This window comes from Bos grunniens, chromosome 3 (genome assembly GCF_055505025.1).
Source record: "Bos grunniens cultivar Pamir isolate PY7600 chromosome 3, Bosgru_T2T1.0, whole genome shotgun sequence".
Taxonomy (NCBI): Eukaryota; Metazoa; Chordata; class Mammalia; order Artiodactyla; family Bovidae; genus Bos; species Bos grunniens.
Window position 1 is genome coordinate 100,108,457 of NC_141167.1, and position 20,230 is coordinate 100,128,686.

The window sequence follows — 20,230 nt, forward strand, 5'->3', positions numbered from 1 at the left end:
TGCGAGTACTAGAAAGCGGGCCAGACTCCTAGGGCGAGGCTAGAGGGGGGAAAAAGGGGGGCCTGGATGTATGACTGGGGAGAACTGTAGACAGAATGAGAAGATTCTTAGTCTTGGTCCGATCACTTCATTTCATATATGTAGATGAGGAAACTGACTCAGAGAAGTGATATGACTTGTTCAAGATCATATGCAATTGATAGTGGAGCTAAAGGAAGGAAAGATACTGACATTTAATGAGCACATACTTACTGTACGTCAGACACTATACAATGTACTTTAGTGGATTGTCTTATCTAATAATTGCAATCACTAGCTAGATTTTATTATTTTATGGATAAGGAAATTGACAGGCTAGATATATTGTCCAAAATTAAATAGCCAGGAGGTAGCAAAGGAAGGTTTAGACAATAGGTCTTCTGATTTCCAATATTTTAATCTTTTTGTTATACAGAACTGTTGGGTAATTTTCTGATTTCACCAATTCTACGTTGAAGGAAGAAACAGTAGAATTGCTCCCCTACCTATCGTTAGAGCAAGGAAGAGTTAGAGTACAGGAAGAAAACCAGCAAGCTGAAAGGTCCAGGGGGCAAATTAAGACAGGTGCCTTTGTTCATAGAACCTTTCAGGCTGGGTTCCTCCAATTACTGTTACTCTTACACACATACTACACACATGCACATACATACACCCACCCTTTGTCAGTTGAATATCATACCATTTTTACCTAGGTGGAAATTATACTATTTCTCTCTCTCCCTCCCTCTCCACCCAACAGAGCCTCGTAAATCAAGGATGGGGAAACAGAAGCAGAAGTAGAAAAAAAAAATGGATGAAATGCAGTTGGTGAGATGAAAGTTAGCCCCCTACCAGGGGAAAACTGTGAGTGGTCAAGAAGCAGGAAGCTTGAAAGAGGGACAGTTAATCTACTGTAATATAGCTGCTGATGGTGGAGGGGGCAGATTCTTTGTAGGAATCTTAAAGAATTTAAGGATGGACATAGGGGAGACTAAGGGAAATGAAAACCTATCAGATGCCTTAAAATCTTCAAGACATGGGACACTTGCCTCTTCTACAACCACAATTGGTTTCCTGGAAAGAAGGTGGATGGAGCCTTGAAGTATCCCCTTGATCTTTTTAGCTAGCTATAGTTAGCATCACCCTCCCTCCCTAGTCCTCATTCCCCCACACCCTCCACCCCCAGCAGAAGTGACAAAACAGAGACTTCTGAACACATTTATTTGATATATCAAGTGGAGAGAGGAATGATTTAGGGTTACTCCCCATGTCAACCTGTGGGGGTGTTCATAAGCTCAGATGGACAGAAGAGCAGCTTAGAGCCCATGACCCATCTCCTGGGAAAACGAAACAACCTGGTGTATTGGTTGGGGGGACGGGCTGGGAAGAAAAAGCTGGAAGCTGAGAAGTAAAGCTGAGAGCAGGGAGGGCAGCAGCAGAACTGAGGCTGGGGATTGCTGCAGGATATTCCCAAGGGGAGTAAAGAAGCTATCCTGAAAAGTGGTTAGGGCTGGAAGCAGGATGTGAACAAGGATCCAGGCCTGGATTGAAAAGCAAGACCTGCAGAATGGGGTGGGATATTCACGAAGAGGGAAGCATGTCCAAAATCATGAGCAGGCTGTGTTGCAGGGCATACATGGAAAGCAAGGGATTATTGTTGCAGGAGGGCAAAGAGATTGGAGATTACCCATAAGTAGGGGCTCCCTAATGCTTCTGAACAAATACAAGTTGAGTTTGGGACCCTTTGGAGGCCCTAGCACAAGTGGTCCTGTGTGCGCTGTGTCCACGGGCACGAGAAATTCCCATATGCACTGTGAAGTGACCAGGGCATGAATGCACGAGTCTATATGCCCAATAAATAGAGTACTTACCCTTCCCTGCAAATACGAGTACTGTGCTTGTGGACACATGTTTACCCATGTATGTGTGCACCGTGCCCATGAGCACATGCAAGAGACCTCTATGTCCATAGTGTGTGTGTGAACTGGTTTTCCCACCCGTCCCAAGGTCCTGATCCCCACCCGCCTTGGCTCCTCTCACTCCCCTCAGCGCCCAGGCTCCCCTGGCCCGCCTAGACTCTGGAAGCCCCCTAGCAGGCGGATCTGCTCAGTCTGCATGGAGTGGCGTCTCACCAACTTGCGCTTGGTCCTGGGAGAGCCTGGCGCCCCCGCCTGGGGAGGGGTGGGCAGCGAAGGCGCCCGACCTCCCGGGCGAATGTCGGGGATGGGAGGATGGGGGCTGACATTGAGCGGGGGCAGGAAACCTGGCCGCGTTTGCGCGATGTGGTCCAGGAGCAACGTCCCCGAGCCCCTCCGCTCCAGCAACCCGGGACTCCGCCTCCGCCCGCTCAGCGGAGATACAGCCCCAGGAAGACTCTCCTGGGACTGGCGTGGGGAGGAAACCGAGCCTGCTAGAGGGAGGGTCAGCGGGGAGGCGCTATATCTGCGGCGCTCCAGGGACGGGCGGCTGCACTCGGGCGAGTCGGGGCAAAGATTTCCGGGAGTATCGAGCTCCACCGACTCCATGCGGCTCAGTTTCTGCCTCAGCCCTGAAGAGGGGCCAGACTCCTGAGCTTCTGGCGCTGTGTTTCTGCGAGAGAGAGGACCCCCACCCGTCACTTTCTCCGCCCACGGGGGCGGGTCCTCTGGGCCTTCGGTGCTGTGACGTCGGGAAAGACGCGGTCGACCTGTCAGGGTCAGGCCGTTGAATTCGGCGGTCAGGCGCTCGAACCCCGGCCTCCCTTCGGCAGGCGGGACAGGTTGAGGAGGGGCCACTAGGCCCCAGGGCTCGGAGTTGAGCCTTTTGAGGGGTTTTGGAGGATGGCGGGGTGGTTTGGGGAGTGGCTCGGAAGGGGAGGGGTCATCTGGGGGCTTTGGAAGAGGGAATTCAAATACGTCCCTCTTCTCCTCCTCTTCCTGGGCGCGAGGGGATAACAATCCCCGTCCTCCCGCTCCTGCAGTCTGCAGTTGGATTTCCGAAGGCGACGTGCAGACTCCGGGGCTAGGAGGAGCGGGAGCGGGGTCCTCCACCCCCGGGGACGGTGGGGAATTGAGATACTGGCGGGTCTTCTTGGTGCCGGAGGGCGAGGTGTCAGTGGTGATGATGATGACCTCCGTGCCCTTGGCCTTGCAGGCGTCCAGCAGCGTGGCAAGGGTCTCTCGATCCCCGCGGTCCAGGGCGTGGACTAGCGCCGAGGCGCCGGCGTGATCTCGGACTGAGGGGTCCGCGCCATGGGCAAGGAGCAGGGAGGCCACCGCGGCGCCCCCGCCACCCGCGCAAGCGTGCATGAGCGCCGTGCGCCCTAGGCGATCTGCGATGTTGGGGTCCGCGCCTTGCTCCAGAAGGTAGCGTACCATGCGTGCCTTGTTCTGGGGGTCGTCGTACCGGGCCCGACAGGCCGCCATTAGCGCAGTCTCCCCTTGAGCATCACCCTCATTCACGTAGGCGCCCCCCTCCAGAAGCAAACGGGCCAAACGTAGCTTACCCTGACCCACGGCCCGAAGAAGAGCGTGGCCCTCGGTGTGCAGCATAGCTGCCGCTGGGGAGAAAGCACCGTTGGAGCCGGGATTGGGACCTGCCGAGGACGCCTAGGGGGGTGAGGGTGGTGGCTGGCAGAGGCCTGCGGGCTCAGTGGCGAAGCCAATCCCTGCAAAAAAGAGAAAGATCTTATTTATTGATTCTGGCAGGGAAACTGAGGCACAGGTGGAAGGACCCGCGTGGGATGGGGGAGATCTCCACGGCATGGTACACAGTCCTTCTTCTAACTCATGCCTCTGAGCCGCCCCCATCCCCCCAGCGCATGCCTGAGGAGATAAGAAGGGTGCACCCGCACTGAAGGACGAGCACGCGTGCAAACGCGTACGTGCACGCGCAGGGATATCCGCACCCCCACCCTCACCCCACGGCTTATCAGACCTTTCCAGCATCCCCCTTTTCTTATCCGCACTTGGAATCCCCCTTTCTAGGATGTTGAACGCCACCCACCCACACACATGCACCCATACATTCACACACACAGTCCCATTCCTAACCTCTTTTAGGTTGCCACAGCCCCACAAACTGAATGGGGGGAGGGAGGCAGCTTGCGTTTGGGACCTAAAAAGGGTGGGGGGAGAATTGGGGGGTTCTTTTGCCCCTGCTATATTCCTCATCACTCCTTGCTGTTTCCCCTCCCAGGTTGTGCACCCAAATAGATACCTGTAAGTCCGCAGAATCTCCTCCGGGCCAGGGCTGAGGCCAGGGCCACGGGGCAGCTGGGGTGGCGGAGCCGGGTTCCTGGGGGCCCACATGGCGTGGGGGTGGGCACTCGGATTCCCTTGGTGTCAGTATCTGCGCCCGGGCACAGAATCCTGGTCCCTCCTCCCGGTGCGCCCCGGGCACAGCGCCGGCTCCGGAGGAGAGAAGCTGGGGGGGGGGGGGGGGGCGGGGGGGGCGGAGCTATGCTTCCCTATTTATAGCCTAGTCTCTGCGGGTGGGGGCGTCAGGCACCAAACCATTACCCCACCCATGCACACATAAACCCTCAAAAGCTAGAGGCTCCAATCCTGACTTCCCTTTCTTAGCCCCTCAGTCACAACAAACCTAAATGTTCCTTAAGAGACTCCTCCGCGACCCAGACTGGGACCATCCCAATTCTTCGTCTAGCTTCAGCAGATCCCCATTCTCCGCTCTTCGTGCGTTGATGCGCGCCGGTGCACCAGGTCTGACCTGCCACACAGTACATGGTACACTATATAGAGAGGTGAAGAGAGAGGCAATGGGATCCACAACTGGAGTCTTTACTGTACAGAGGGAGGCAAGAGATCTGGCTGCCTTCTCCTAGTTTAAATGTCAGGGGGAGCTGGAGTCAGACACAGCGATACATCTTCATTACACCTCCCCGCAACCGGAACATGCATCACAAATAAACTTGGACCTCAGCTCCCTTATACAGACTTAGATAAGTATGCGGAGGTTGGGGTCATTTTTAGATACAGCAAGGGGTTATTCCCAGATGCCTCCTCCCCATATTTTTGGAGGGATGGGAGGAAGAGAGAGAGAAAAGGGGTAGAGAAGAATGAACCTTGTAACACATTCTCTCCCATTGCATCTATTTATTCTCGGTCTTGCTTAGGCTCATTTTCCCATCTTGTTTGAAGGTCTCTGTTTGAATCGTTCCTTAAAGTCTTTTTTCTTCCTATCTGTAGCAGTCGGTTTCTCTCAGTGTCTGTCTCTGCCTCTCCTCACCACCTGCCCTGTCTCCATGGTTACCATAGCTTCCATCTGCATATTTTAGGAATGAGTTTGTGTCCAGCTGGAAGGCATCAGGGGAAGTGGGGAGGGGGGTGAGGAAAAAAATCCTAAGGATTTGGAAAACTCACCTGAGATAATTCAGAGGCTGGAGGCCACCAGACACAAGACATAATGTTCCTGAAGAAGGGGGAGAGAGAAATATTTGCAGGGAAGCTACCCATTTTTATTAGGTACCATGTTTCGACCCCTGGGTTGGGAAGATCCCCTGGAGAAGGAAATGGCAACCCACCCCAGTATTCTTGCCTGGAGAATCCCATGAACAGAGCAGTCCACAGGGTCACAAAGAGTCGGATACAACTGAAGCAACTTAGTATGCACACATCATTTACTGGAAACCAACTATGTGCCAATTATGTAAGTACACACATTATCTCCAATCCTCACAACAATGCTATAAGGTAGGAATTATTTTCTTATAAAGAAACTGTGACTTAGTAAAGTTAAGCAGTTCTCCAAAGCTTCACAGCTCTGTTTCTGTCCTATTCCAAAGGCTGGGTGCTTGCCATTCCACCAACAGCCTTCCCAGTCCAGAGGCTTCACTCCCAGGGCCATTTTCTCTGACATCAGGGTTATTGTTCTTGACTAACTTCTAGATTCTATTTCTACTCAGATCTCTTTCCCCATTGTTTCTGTTTTTTGTGTGTGTGTGTGAAAGTGGGACCCCTCCTCCCAACCCCCCCGTCCCCCCCCCCCCCCGCCCCTCTTTAACCAAAGGCTAGGAGGAGCTGGAAGGAGGTGGAAAATGCAGTAAACACTGGACTCCTGCCCTATCTCCCCAACTCTGGTTATCTGATTTCTTAATCCTTCCTTTCCCAAAGCCTCTTTCCATCTTCTCACAGACATGGCAGCAACCTACAGGAAAACATTTTTCTAGAAAAGAAAGGAGGAAAGCGGCACAGAACTGAAGGGAAGACTGGAGGAATGGAGGAGAGGCCAAATGTGAAGCCACAAAAAGAATGATCCCTAAGGGAGCAGGTTTCACAGAGCTTTCTTTCTCTGTGGAAGCTCTTTCTATAGAGTCCCTCGGTGAAATCTAAGGATCAGCTTCCCTCTGTGAACCGTCGCCAGGCCAAGAGGTCCTCCTTCTGAGATGAGGTCTGAAAAGACTGACCTCCTAGTTGGTTCTGCAACCCCATCTTTCTACTCACCCGGCTTGCTAGCCTGAGTTCCGGCTAACTCTCTCCCTCCCTCCCCTCCTCAGCTTCAAGTGGGCGGACCTCTTCGGCTCCCCCTAGATTGGCTGGGAGAACTCACCAATGGGGAGCTCTGGGAGGCGGACCTAGAACGCCACCAGCTTGAAGAAGACAGGCAAATTTCAAGTTGGCTGCGGCGTGTTTTCCGCGTGGGGGAGGGGCAGCAGGTAAGGCCCCGACTTGGTGGCTCTGACCTGGTTCCATCCCGCACCTCCCGAACTAGTTCACCAGGGACCAGCTGCTAGCTAGAGAGACAACGCTTTCCGGCAGCCTGTTGGATCTGCCCCCTTCTAGTTCCCCACCCTCTCCCTGTGGGCTCCCTTTGCTGTGTTGATTATACACTGGAGAACTATAGTTTTCCTTCGCGCAAAGGGGAGATATATTAAAGGAGAAAGTGGAAGACTCTCTCTGATACCTCTGACTCTTTACTGTGAACCAGCTTCCCCTAAATCTATTAGTACTAAGAGCTTGACAGACTCCCGTTGTCTATCAAAACTCTGATGAAATATTACCTCCTACCTGTAGCTTTCCTGGACCAATTTTTTTTTTTTTTCAGGATTAATTGTTCCTCAGTCTGATGATAGCATTTTATGTGTACTTTTACTGGAGCCCTTAGTGCCCTCTCCCTCTTTAATGTTTCTGTTCTACTTAGAATATAAAGTTTGGTAGGGCAAGTTCTAGTATTTAATACAATGCAATGTATTATGTATTAAATGCACAGTGCCCAGGAAAAGTTAATTGGATGGACTTGATTGGAAAGGAAGAATTTAAACTTCTGATGTAATTAGGGAGCAATTAATAAAACACAAAGTAAAATACAATACAGTATATCATTATATCCTCTTAAGTTGGTGGTTCATAATGTAAATTGGTCCCAAAGTCCAGAGAAGGGAGAAAGCTAAGAGGACTGGGATGGTGAAGGGAGCCTTTAGGAATCACAAGGTCTCAAGTTTGGAACAGACCTTAGGAGTCATGTATTCATTCTTTCAGCCAAATATTTATTGAGCATCTACTATATGTCAGACATAATGCTGGAGAATGGGGATCATAGTGAATCCTTTAGATATGCATCCTTCCTCTGATAAACCATATTTAGTAAATTATTACCCAGCTTCTGTTTAAACTTTTTAGTAAGAGAACTTCCTATCTCACTTTGATCTTCAATCAATATCCAACAAATACAAGAAATATATGGCTCAACAAAATGTATTCCACATTTTCACTGTAAAAGAGACAGAACTGTCCTAATGGTAACATTCTTAAAGATAATCATCTCTTTGTTTTCTGTTTATAGAAGTAATATACATTTATCCTAGAAAACCATAAAATGTCTATTATATCATGACAATGAATCCCTTCAATTTATTTCCTGCATGTATACATATGTATATGTTTTTGTGTATATATTACACACATAGGGCCGTACGACAAATACAACCTTTTATTATGCTTTCTCCACTTTACATCATATTGTGAACATTTTTCTGTCTTTAAATATTATTTGAAATTTTTATTATGTCTACATAATAGTCTAAGATAGATATTTGATTTTTTTTAACCATTCATATTTTTAAAAATAAAGCCTACTTATTGAAGTTGGTCATTAGGTCTTTTTTTTGTTTAAGATTTATTTATTTATTGGCTGTGGTGGGTCTTCATTTCTTCAAGTAGACTTTCTCTAGTTGTGTCTTAGTTATGGCAAGTGGGGGCTACTCTTTGTTGCGGTGTGTGGGCTTCTCATTGCAGTGGCTTCTTTTGTTGAGGAGCACAGGCTCTAAGCACATGGGTTTCAGAAGTTGCAATGCCTGGGCTCAGTGGTTGCGGCAGACGGGCTTAGTTGCTCCTTGGCATGTGGGATCTTCCAGGACCAGGGACTGAACCAGTGTCCCTTGTGTTGCAAGGCAGATTCTTAACCACTGGACCACTGAGAAAGCCCCTGCTGCTGCTGCTGCTGCTGCTGCTGCTGCTGCTGCTGCTGCTGCTGCTAATAAGTCCCTTCAGTCATGTCTGACCCTGTGCGACCCCATAGACGGCAGCCTACCAGGCTCCTCTGTCCCTGGGATTTTCCAGGCAAGAATACTGCAGTGGGTTGCCATTTCCTCCAGCGTATGCATGCTAAGTCGCTTCAGCCGTGTCGGACTCTGTTCGACCCCATGGACAGCAGCCCACCAGGCTCCTATGTCCACGGGATTCTCCAGGCAAGAATACTGGAGTAGGTTGCCATTTCCTTCTCCAGTAAGGAAGCCCCAACCATTCATTTTTTGTTGGACTATTTAGGTTATTTCAGAATTTGTGCTACTATGGATAGCTCTTTGATAAACATGCTTTTATATCTCTGACTATGTATCTGGTGATTTCTTTGGATAAGTTTTAAAAGTGGGATTACTGGATTAAGGATATATTAACTTTTAAAAGGTTGTAGATTCAAAGAGTCAAACTGCTCACCCAAAATATTGTATTTATAATTCTTCCAGTGAGGTATGAGAGTGTCCACTTCAAAAAAACTCATGGAAGCCTGATTAATTTTTAAATCTTTGCCAATTTTATAAATAAAAAATAGTTTGACCATTCTTTGTTAATTGTCTATTCATGTTCTTTGCATATTTATTCTATTGGGATGATTTTTCTTCATTTCCATGAGTTCTAATATAATAAGAGTGTTAAATCTTTGTCTTATTTATTACAAATATAGCAAATTCTAAACGTTAGAGTGCTCCAAGCCTCAGTCCCTGGATCTCTTCTTTTCTCTCTTCACATCCACTCCTTTAGGAATCTCTCCCAGTCTCATGACTTGAAACATTTGTATACTGAGACCTCCATTACAATGTAAGCTCCTTTTAAACTCCATGGGTGCAGCAGTTTTTGTCCATTTTGCTCACTGCTACATCCCTAGCATTTGAAACAGTGCATGACACTGAATAAGAACTGAGTAAATATTCGTTGAATGAATTAAGGTTGTTTTTATTATTATTTCCATTTTACAGATAAGGAAACATCAACCCTCCCTATTATTCACTCTTGCACTCCCCTTCCCCCACAATCAACAGGATCTCACATATGTTATACTCATTCCCAACTGTGCTGAACTGTGTAATGTAGTAGAAGTTACTAAGAAGCAGTTTTCAAAAAAAAAAATACAGAAAAGCAATAACATCAAATTTAAGAAAGGCTTTTTAGTAATTCTACCATATTAAAACAATTATGGCTCAGTTGGGAATGAGTATAACATATGTTGGATGTTGTTTATGGGGGAAGGAGAATGTGTGATGTTTATGGAGGGGTAGTTTGAGACCAGATTATAGGAAACCTTGAACATCTTCAAGAATCATAATCACTTAATCACAATCTTAAATAGAAGAGCCTTGTAGATTCCTGAGCTGCGTAGGGTACAGATGGATGGTTTACAGTTTCCTAACCACCAGGTTCAGTTCAGTTCAGTCGCTCAGTTGTGTCCGACTCTTTGTGACCCCATGATTGCAGCACGCCAGGCCTCCCTGTCCATCACCAGCTCCCGGAGTTCACTCAGACTCACGTCCATCGAGTCAGTGATGCCATCCAGCCATCTCATCCTCTGTCGTCCCCTTCTCCTCCTGCCCCCAATCCCTCCCAGCATCAGAGTCTTTTCCAATGAGTCAACTCTTCGCATCAGGTGGCCAGAGTACTGGAGTTTCAGCTTTAGCATCATTCCCTCCAAAGAAATCCCAGGGCTGATCTCCAGAATGGACTGGTTGGATCTCCTTGCAGTCCAAGGGACTCTCAAGAGTCTTCTCCAACACCACAGTTCAAAAGCATCAATTCTTCGGCGCTCAGCCTTCTTCACAGTCCAACTCTCACATCCATACATGACCACAGGAAAAACCATAGCCTTGACTAGACGAACCTTTGTTGGCAAAGTAATGTCTCTGCTTTTGAATATGCTATCTAGGTTGGTCATAACTTTTCTTCCAAATCTGTCTTCTTTTTACCCCACATTTCTTGAGGGTCACTTGGTCAGTATGTGGAAATGGAGTTAGATTTGTCTCACCTCAAAGCTCATGGCCTTTTCTTAACTCCTCACTGCTTTGCAATCAAAACAGCTCCTGTCTCCATTGATAGAACTGTATCTATCAGATGGAGGGATACCTAAGCTGGCTAGTTAAGAGTGTTTTCCCTTGAAAGGGCCTGAAAACACAATGGCAAATTCTTACTCCCTCTCTCTCATCTATAAGACAGGACCTCTCACCTAATGTGTTCTTTAAGTCAGATCACAGTTTAATCTATTAACTAACAGCTGTTTTTGTTTATTTGTTTATTACTTCTTATTAGATTTTACAATGTGTTAGTTTCTGCTGCACAGCAAAGTCAATCAGCTGTATGTATACATATATCCTCTCTTTTTTAGATTTCTTTCCCATTTAGATCACCATAGAGCACTGAGTAAAGTTCCCTGTGCTGCACAGTAGGTTCTCATTAGTTGTCTATTGTATACACAGTATCAATGGTGTATATATGTAGATCCCAGTCTCCCAATTCATCCCACCCACCCTCTTACCCCTTGGTATCCATGTTTGTTTTCTACGTCTGTCTCTATTTTTGCTTTGCAAATAAGATCATCTACACCATTTTTCTAGATTCCACATATATGTGTTAATGTATGATATTGATTTTTCTCTTTCTGACTTACTTCACTCTGTATGGCAGTTTCTAGGTCCATCCAAGTCTCTGCAGATGGCAGAATTTCATTCCTTTTTATAGCTGAGTAATATTCCATTGTATTGTATTATATGTATCACACCGTCTTTATTTGTTTATCTGTCGATGTACATTTAGGTTGCCTCCATATCATGGCTATTGCAAAAAGTGCTGCAGTCAACATTGGGGTGCATGTATCTTTTTGAATTATGGTTTTCTCCAAGTACGCGCCTAGGAGTGAGATTTCTGGGTCATATGGTAGTTCTAATTTTAGTTTTTAAAGGAATCTTCATGCTGTTCCCCATAGTGTCTGTACCAGTTTACATTCCCACCAACAGTGTAGGAGGGTTCCCTTTTCTCCGCACCCTCTCCAGCATTTATTGTTTGTAGACTTTTTGATGATGGCCATTCTGACTAATGTGAGGTGATAGCTCATTAACAGCTGTCTTTTCCTCACATATTTCATGGCAGTTGGACTTGAAGCTTTCTAGATTTCTTAAGCAAACATTTCCCTACCCTCTCCTTCCTGTTACATATTGTTAATCTCATCTACTATTCAGTTACTATATTTTTAATTTTCTAATGAATATTTTCCTCTTATTATAAAAGCAATACCTTTTTGGTACAGAGGAAAAACAATGCTTAAAATATATATTACCAAAAAATCTCCAAAACCCATCACCTTAAATTAACCAATGTTAATTCTTGTTGTATACCCTTTAAGAAAAACTTTTCTGTAAAGCAATTATCCTTCAATAAAAAATAAATTAATTTTTTGAAAAAGAACAACTTTTTTACTTATATGTATGGGTGTGTGTAAGTTTGACAAAATAGATTACCTTGTATATATTTTTAAATCTTTTTTTCCCTGACATCTTTTGTGAAGTGCATTTTGTTGAGTCATATATTTCTTGTTTTATTTGTTGGATTTTGATTAAAGAACAATTATCCAAAAATGGAATGACTTGTAAAGTGAGATAAAAAGATTTGCTAAAAAGTTTAAATTGAAGCTGGATAACAGTTTATTAGATATGGTTTATCAAAGGAAAGCTGAATGTCTAAAGTAAAGGATTCACCATGATCTCCATTGTCTAGCATTATGTCTGGCTTATAGTGGTGGTGGTTGTGGTTTAGTTGCTAAGTCATGTCTGACTCTTCCGACCCCATGGACTGTAGCCTGCCAGGCTCCTCTGTCTATGGGATTCTCCAGGCAAGAATACTATAGTGGGTTACCATTTCCTTCTCCAGGGGATCTTCCTGACCCAGGAATCAAACCTGGGTCTCCTGCATTGTAGGCAAATTCTTTACCAACTGAGCTACAAGTTATAGTAGATTACAGTAGATGCTCAATAAATATTTGTTGAAAGAAAGAAAGGAAACATGATTTTAAGGCCTGATCCAAACCTGGGACCTTGTGATTCCTAAAGCCTCCCCTCACCATCCTAGTCCTCTTAGCTTTCTCTCTTCTCTGGACTGTGGGAGCAATTTTATCATGAACCACTAATTTGAGAGGTCACGATTATGTATTATATTGTCTCTTATTGTTCCATAACTAACATGTTATTAGTATGTATGCTTATATGATGTGATGAAAGTGTCACTTTATCTTGTTGATCATCTGCCTCCAAATCCACAACCCCAGTCTAATCAAGAGAAAAACCTCAGAAAAATTCCAATAGAGGAACATCCTATAATATATTTGACCAGTAATCTTTAATAAAACTGTCAGGGTAATTAAAAACAAGGAAGGTCAGAGAACTGTGAATTTTGAATTGATAACTCATGTTTCTTTCTTTATTAATAGATTTTATTTCTTAAAACACTTTGAGATTTACAGAAAAACTGAGCAGATAGTACAAAAAGTTTCCATACACCCTGGCACCAGTTTCCCCTATTATTAACATAATAATATGGTATATTTGTTATAATTAATGAATAAATATTGATACATTGTCTATACTTGATTTGGAGTTCCTTAGTTTTACCTAATGCTCTTTTTCTGTTCCAGGATCCTGTCCAGGATACCACATTACAATTAGTTATCATGGCCTTATTATGTCTATATATATAGACACTTACATATGCACAAACTGTATGTATAATACAGAAGTGGAATTAAAAGGATGCATATGCAAATATTCATAATGATTATTACTACATCGTGGTTAGTAGATGTTTTTCTTTATACCTCATTTGTATCTTTTCAAGTTTTCTGCTGCTGCTGCTACTGCTAAGTCGCTTCAGTCGTGTCCGACTCTGTATGACCCCATAGACGGCAGCCCACCTGGCTCCCCTGTCCCTGGGATTCTCCAGGCAAGAACACTGGAGTGGGTTGCCATTTCCTTCTCCAATGCATGAAAGTGAAAAGTGAAAGTGAAGTCACTCAGTCGTGTCCGACTCTTAGCGACCCCATGGACTGCAGCCTACCAGGCTCCTCCGTCCATGGGACTTTCCAGGGAAGAGTACTGGAGTGGGGTACCATTGTTTGTCTGCCTACAATGTGGAGACCTGGGTTCAGTCCCTGGGTTGGGAAGATCTCCTGGAGAAGGAAATGGCAACCCACTCCAGTATTCTTGCTGGAAAATCCCATGGACGGAGAAGCCATGGGGTCGCAGAGTCAGACACGACTGAGTGACTTGACTTACTTTTACTTCTGAAATTAGAAAACAAAAGGAATTTTTTTTTTTTTTTTTAAGAATGCTACCACTAGGACAGCCCTCTTTTACAATGGAAGTGTGAACTTTTCTTGTTTTTGATGACCCTGACAGTTTTGAAGAGTACTAGTCACATATATTGTAAGATGCTTCTCCATTGGAATTTGTCTGCTTTTTTCCTCCTGTTTACAGACTGGGGTATCAGTTTGGGGGAGGAAGATATCACATCTGCTAGTGGTAAAGGATCTGCCTGCCAATGCAGGAGACGCTAGGGACAGAGGTTCAATCTCTGGGTCGGGAAGATCTCCTAGAGAAGAAATGGCAACCCACTCCAGTATTCTTGCCTGGAAAATTCCATGGCCAGAGGAGCCTGGTGAACTACAGTCCAAGGGGCCATAAAGAGTTCGACATGACTGAGCACACAAGGGTACATACTAATGATATGATTTAAAGTCATTCATGTTGACCTTGGTCACCTGACTGAAGTAATGCTTGTCCAATTTCTATACCGTAAAGTTACCACCCCCACCCTTTCCAAAATTGTTTTGGACAAAATTCCCTATGCACAGGCCATACTTAAGCAGTGAGGAATTACACTTTCCCCTTTTAGGGTGGAATCCCTGCTGGTTCAGATGGTAAAGCATCTGCCTGCAATGCAGGAGACCTAGGTTTGATCACTGGGTTGGGAGGATCCCCTGGAGAAGGGAATGGCAACCTACTCCAGTATTCTTGCCTGGAGAATTCCACGGACAGAGGAGCCTGGTGGGCTACAGTTCATGGGGTTTTAAAGAGGCGGGCACAACTAAACGACTAACGCTTTCTTTCTACATAATTTATTTAGAATTCTGCATATGGGATTTTTTTTCCTCTCCCATGTATTAATTTGTTCAAATGTTTATTTATATATCAGTATAGTCTCTGGATATTTTTCTTATACTTTGATATTACATTCCAATACTACTTTATTTTATGGTTCAACTTATTCAGGCTTTGGCCATTGGGAGCTCTTTCATTTGCCTCTTATGTACCTTGACAGAGCCCCATCAATGTGTGTGTTGTTTTTTGAGCACTTTCTTACTTTCTGGCACTACAAGATACTTCAGTCTCATCCTGTGTATTTCCTGCCCCATTGGAGAAGCTGCATTTCTCCAAGAAGCCCTGGTTCCTTTCGCTGGAGAGTGGTATGAGAAACCAAGATCTGGGTGCTAGGTATCTTCCCTGCTACTGGGATATAATTTCTTTCAAGTTTCTTTTTCATTTGATGACTTTCTTGAATTTCCCGGCCTATCTGACCGGTTTTTCAAAAATGATGGTAAGAGGCAGAGTTCAGTTACAGTAGCAGGAAGAACTTTCAATTCATCACAGTTGATCACATGGAAGGGGCTGCCTTGGGGGAAAAGGACACCATCTCTTTAGGAAAATGCCACCAGAAGCTGAATGACTGACAATTTACAGAAGGTAGTACTGTACTGGGAGGATTATTGAGCTAGAAGACTCCATGTGTCTTTCCAGTTCTAAGATTCTGTGTTTCCAAGTGGCATTTAAAAAGATCTGTTTGAGTGTAATATTTCTTCTCACACAGCCCCCCCCACCCCCAACCAATTGACAGTGAGACTGATGACTCATTTCTGTTCCCTCACAGTGTCTAGCACACTACCTTTTTCATGGTAGATGCTTAATAAATGTTTTGCTGAAATGCATTGCATTAGATTGAATTGGGGCCTAGTTGGGTTTGGAAAGTGAGAGAGAGAAAGAATTCAAAGATCATATGTAGGTATGCATCTGATGATAAACATCCAGTTAACTTGGGAACATAGGGAAATTTTATCCAAGTGTCTAGTCACTTTCCTCCTGTGCTTCAGTTACACCAGTTACACCATGTTGCAATTATCTGTCCTGTTGGGACCATGTCTCATCCTTATTTATATTTTCAGAAATACCTTGCCTGGCACCATGCCTTCTCAAAATTCGTTGAATTAAACTGGCTTTTCAGGTCTCTGGGAGAAACAATTTGAGTGTCTTGTACCTCCCTGGTTTCCTGTCCACTCTACTGTACTTTTTCTCTTTGTTTTTGTCTTTATCAGGTTTTTCCCATTGGATGTCTGAATCCCCAGGCCCCCTCCATCATGGCCAGCCGGGGTGGGGGCCGGGGTTGTGGCCGGGGCCAGTTGACCTTCAACGTGGAGGCTGTGGGCATTGGAAAGGGGGATGCTTTGCCCCCACCCACCCTACAGCCTTCTCCACTCTTCCCTGTGAGTGTCTGCCCACCTTTCCCAAGACTCCCTTATGCCATTGACTGACTGTATGCTATCCTGGATTCCTCCTGGGTCATCAAAATCATCTTTATCTGGCCCCTCCCTGTCTCTGTACTTGCAACTTACATGGGATGTTTTCCAGACTAGGAAGTGTCTGCCCTTACTTTTTATACTCTGCTTCCCCAGCTTCCAAAATTCTGTGTTGCTCCCAGCATTTGCCTTTGGTCCCCTGCTCAATGGGAGCATTGGATAGAAGTGTGGGGAGAGGAGAGGCCCTCTCTAGATCCAACATTTTTTTCTCTGAACTGACCATTGCCTCTGCCTTCTTAGCCCTTGGAGTTCCGCCCAGTGCCTCTGCCCTCAGGAGAGGAAGGGGAATATGTCCTGGCCCTGAAGCAGGAGCTTCGAGGCGCCATGCGGCAGCTCCCCTACTTCATCCGGCCTGCTGTCCCCAAGAGAGGTTAGTTGAATGTTCTGAGTGCCTTTCGTGAGTAGTGCCCCGTACTTAGCACCACTGGGGCCCCACAGAGGTCAGAAGAGACACAGAAAGCTCACTGCCTAGCTGGGGAGATCATAGTAATTACCCCTGCATTTGAAATGCATTATGGTATCCATGGTTTGTTTTGAGTTTCACAATAGTCTTGGACAGTGAGAGCTTATGTATTAAGGTGCCCATTTTACAGATATAAATGGGGAGGTGTATTAAAATTTTTTAACAATCTGGATATTGCAGGCACTAACCAGTCAGAAGGAGTTGAGAAGGGTCTCTGAGAAGCCCTGCAAATTAAAATATTAGCCCTTTCGTTTGTGGCTCATGGAGAGGTCATGGAGCCAGGAGGGACTGGAGAAGGGGGCATACTTGGGAGGCCTGGGATAGTGGGTATTTACCAGTTGGTGTGGAAGTATAGTATTTCAGTGTATTGACAACTGGTACTTTCCTCCTAAAGCTCTAGAAGCTGAAGTTCAGACAGTTAAAAGACTTGCCCAAGTTACTCCCGTGAACAAGGAGTAGAGGGAAGACAGAAACCCTATTTTCTTGCTCTAGTATACTTTCCACTATAACACACTCCCAGTCAATATAGCCATGCCTTAGGGTTAAGAGAGATAGCAAAAACATTGCAATTTGGGGTGGTGAAAAGACAGGTTAAAAGAGTATTGAAGGTCCTCACTGAAGCTGCCCTCCCTGGGCTCTGGGTTTGGGGTGAGGAAGACAATTTCTGAGTTTTGAGAGGGCTAGATCCTCAGGAAGAACCCGAGGATTCTGATAGGATAAAACTTTGACCCTTGACCTCTGATCCCTCAGATGTGGAACGTTACTCAGACAAATATCAGATGTCAGGGCCGATTGACAATGCCATCGATTGGAACCCTGGTAGGTGATGGGCCCTTACATTGACTTCTTTTCTTTCAAATGCTTGAGCTGCCTCAAGCCACCACCCTATCCACCCTCCTCTGTCCCCAACCTCCACCCTATTCAGAAGGCTTAGATGTGCTCCAGCATACTCACAAGCTCTATCTAAAAACCTGGTAAATGTCCCCTACTCCTCTGGAGGTATCCAAACCACAGTTCTGTTCCAAGCAACTTTGACCCAACCCTTTCCTTCCTCACCCTTACCCTGATCCTTGAAGTGAAGTGAAGTGAAGTCACTCAGTCGTGTCCGACTCTTTGTGACCTCGTGGACTGTAGCCCACCAGGCTCCTCTGTCCATGGGATTCACCAGGCAAGAATACCGGAGTGGGTTGCTATTTCCTTCTCCAGGGGATCTTCCCAACCCAGGGATCGAACCCATGTCTCTCACATTGCAGGCAGATGCTTTAACCTCTGAGCCACCAGGGAAATCCTGATCCTTATCTCTCCTTTAAAAGAGTTACCATTCTTAGGAGACCCCAGGCAGAGTCTGGCTGATTTTTACATTCCCGCTGTTTCTAGATTGGCGACGTCTGCCCCGGGAGCTAAGGATCCGAGTGCGGAAGCTACAGAAGGAACGTGAGTGTATCTGGGAAAAGGAGGGAAAGTAGAGATTTCCTTCATCAACTGGAGGGCCAAGGCTGCTGGTGGTGTTGCCTGCTCTCCCGATGCCTACCTACCCCATCTACCCAGTATGGCTGCTGGGTGCCCTGGTGGCCACGGGAGGGCAGCAAAGTGACATGGTCTATGCAAGAGAGTGACAGCTAAGAAGGAAGTTTGCTCTCTCATGGTTCACCTTGTGATCTTCTCACCAGGGACCACCATTATACTCCCCAAGAGACCCCCTAAGACCACAGAAGATAAGGAGGAAACAATACAGAAACTAGAGGTAAGGAAGAAATGTGAATAGAGCCCATCTGGGCCCCAGATTCATTCCTCTGCTTTGGCCCATGGGTGCCTCAGTTCTCCCCGTTCTGTGAGCTTAGTCTGGTTTCTCTTCCTGTTCATGCTCACATAAGACTCTGGAGAAGAAGGAGGAAGAAGTGACTTCAGAGGAAGATGAGGAGAAAGAAGAAGAAGAAGAGAAGGAAGAGGAAGAAGAAGAGGAGTATGATGAAGAAGAACATGAAGAGGTAAAGGGAACCACCTTTCATTCTCAGACCCCCGTCTTTTCCACTCATAAGCTCTAGGGATCTCAACTCTGTCCACCAGGGATGTTCTCTTCAGAGGGTTGGAGGGCCAAAGGAGATACTGCCCACAAAAGATAGTACCCTCCGCTTTATCTGTCCTTAAGTGAAAGTGAAGTCTCTTAGTCGTGTCCGACTCTTTGCAAGACCCTGAGGGCTGTAGTCCGCCAGGCTCCTCCGTCCATGGGATTCTCCAGTCAAGAATACTGGAGTGGGTTGCCATTTCCTTCTCCAGAGGATCTTCCCAACCCAGGGATCGAACCTGGGTCTCCTGCATTGCAGGAAGATGCTTTATCCTCTGAGCCACCTTAGGCTCTTCTTAAGAGTGAACTACAGCTTGCAGGGACCTCCCAAGCCTGGAGTGCTGTGATTGGGAGGGGAGGAGACTGGTACCTAGGGAGAAAGGAGAATGCTGAAAGCATGCCTGACCTAACCTTTCTTCCTCCCTTCCTTTTTTTCTATTTCAGGAAACTGATTACATCATGTCATATTTTGACAATGGGGAGGACTTTGGGGGTGACAGTGATGACAATATGGATGAGGCTATATACTGAAGACCGGAGAAGGCAATGGCACCCCACTCCAGTACTCTTGCCTGGAAAATCCCATGGATGGAGGAGCCTGGAAGGCTGCAGTCCATGGGGTCGCTGAGGGTCGTATACCACTGAGCAACTTCACTTTCACTTTTCACTTTCATGCATTGGAGAAGGAAATGGCAACCCACTCCAGTGTTCTTGCCTGGAGAATCCCAGGGACAGGGGAGCCTAGTGGGCTGCCATCTACGGGGTCGCACAGAGTCGGACACGACTGAAGTGACTTAGCAGCAGCATATACTGAAGACAGACTCTAAACAATACCCTGGACCTTCATATCTTTCTTGATTTAGTACACAGAGACTAACTGTCTCCTATTATTTGGTTTTGTGGACAAGCAAATCCTTTGCTTAGAATCCAGCCAACCTGTTTGGTCCCTGGAGACAGAAATGGAGAGTGACAGTAGATAGCTCTCTTTTCTGCCCTTACCCTCCCTCTCTCCTGTGGTGTGGTATCTCCTCTGATATCTTGGGGAAAAGGGCAAAGGACCAGTGTCTCAGTTGTATGAAAGGAAAAAAGAGGGTCAAAACAAGGACTGGAGTTGTTAGAGCTGAGATAGCTGTATACATGCCCCTAACTATTTTTTATAGTTCTTTCTGGGTGTGAGCAGTTAAGAGGAATAAGGGCAGTTTTACAGTTTCAATAAAATGTTTTTATCTGTCTCTCTGTCTAGGGTGAGGCCTAGTTAGGAGAGGGCTGGAGGAATGAAGGGGATGCCTAGTAAACCTTTCTTCTCTCCTTACCTGTTGAGAGTCCAGTGTAACACACTGGGCATTACAGCCTTCCTGTTCTTTGCCCCTTCCCTCCTACCCCCATGGTGGGACAGCTACTCCCAAACTAGCTCTGCCAAGGAACATTCGGAACTCATCTGCAGGGCTACACAGAGTGAGCTGTAAACAGCCCATGCCCTGAAGACCAGCTGGCTTCTGAGCTTCTGGTCCTCAGGCAATGGGGACGTG

At 46.1% G+C, this 20,230-nt stretch overlaps 2 protein-coding genes across 9 annotated transcripts; one reads left to right on the top strand and one right to left on the bottom strand.

The window, feature by feature from the left end:
- Positions 1-1,222: 1,222 nt before the first annotated feature.
- On the bottom strand, positions 1,223-6,534 carry ANKRD34A (ankyrin repeat domain 34A). Of its 6 annotated transcripts, XM_086392290.1 has the most exons (5): positions 6,459-6,534; positions 5,379-5,427; positions 4,600-4,725; positions 4,050-4,077; positions 1,223-3,664 (listed from the first exon to the last, which is right to left on the bottom strand). In XM_086392290.1, exon 5 carries the CDS (start codon positions 3,546-3,548, stop codon positions 2,064-2,066), a length of 1,485 nt encoding a protein of 494 aa, XP_086248416.1. In that variant the 5' UTR covers positions 3,549-3,664; positions 4,050-4,077; positions 4,600-4,725; positions 5,379-5,427; positions 6,459-6,534; the 3' UTR covers positions 1,223-2,063. The 6 variants fall into 6 exon arrangements, with proteins under 6 accessions (XP_086248416.1, XP_086248415.1, XP_086248419.1 ...); XM_086392289.1 differs by lacking the exon at positions 4,050-4,077; XM_086392293.1 differs by lacking the exon at positions 4,050-4,077 and having other exon boundaries at positions 4,600-4,747.
- Positions 2,707-19,933, top strand: POLR3GL (RNA polymerase III subunit GL). 3 transcript variants are annotated; one of them, XM_086392298.1, is made up of 9 exons: positions 2,707-2,776; positions 3,151-3,362; positions 15,913-16,080; positions 16,414-16,543; positions 17,387-17,455; positions 18,014-18,070; positions 18,307-18,380; positions 18,511-18,624; positions 19,146-19,933. In XM_086392298.1, exons 3-9 carry the CDS (start codon positions 15,955-15,957, stop codon positions 19,230-19,232), a joined length of 657 nt encoding a protein of 218 aa, XP_086248424.1. In that variant the 5' UTR covers positions 2,707-2,776; positions 3,151-3,362; positions 15,913-15,954; the 3' UTR covers positions 19,233-19,933. The 3 variants fall into 3 exon arrangements, with proteins under 3 accessions (XP_086248424.1, XP_086248423.1, XP_086248422.1); XM_086392297.1 differs by lacking the exons at positions 2,707-2,776; positions 3,151-3,362 and adding exons at positions 6,586-6,670; positions 13,183-13,338; XM_086392296.1 differs by lacking the exons at positions 2,707-2,776; positions 3,151-3,362 and adding an exon at positions 6,586-6,670.
- The last annotated feature ends 297 nt before the right edge of the window (positions 19,934-20,230 follow it).

What these genes read in the sequence shown, in the direction of transcription:
- ANKRD34A (XM_086392289.1), bottom strand. Translation starts at nt 3,548, where the DNA reads ATGCTGCACACCGAGGGCCACGCTCTTCTTCGGGCCGTGGGTCAGGGT.
- POLR3GL (XM_086392298.1), top strand. Translation starts at nt 15,955, where the DNA reads ATGGCCAGCCGGGGTGGGGGCCGGGGTTGTGGCCGGGGCCAGTTGACC. An exon ending in AGCCTTCTCCACTCTTCCCT is followed by an intron (nt 16,081 to 16,413) that starts GTGAGTGTCTGC and finishes CTGCCTTCTTAG; the next exon opens with CCCTTGGAGTTCCGCCCAGT. An exon ending in TGCCATCGATTGGAACCCTG is followed by an intron (nt 17,456 to 18,013) that starts GTAGGTGATGGG and finishes CGCTGTTTCTAG; the next exon opens with ATTGGCGACGTCTGCCCCGG.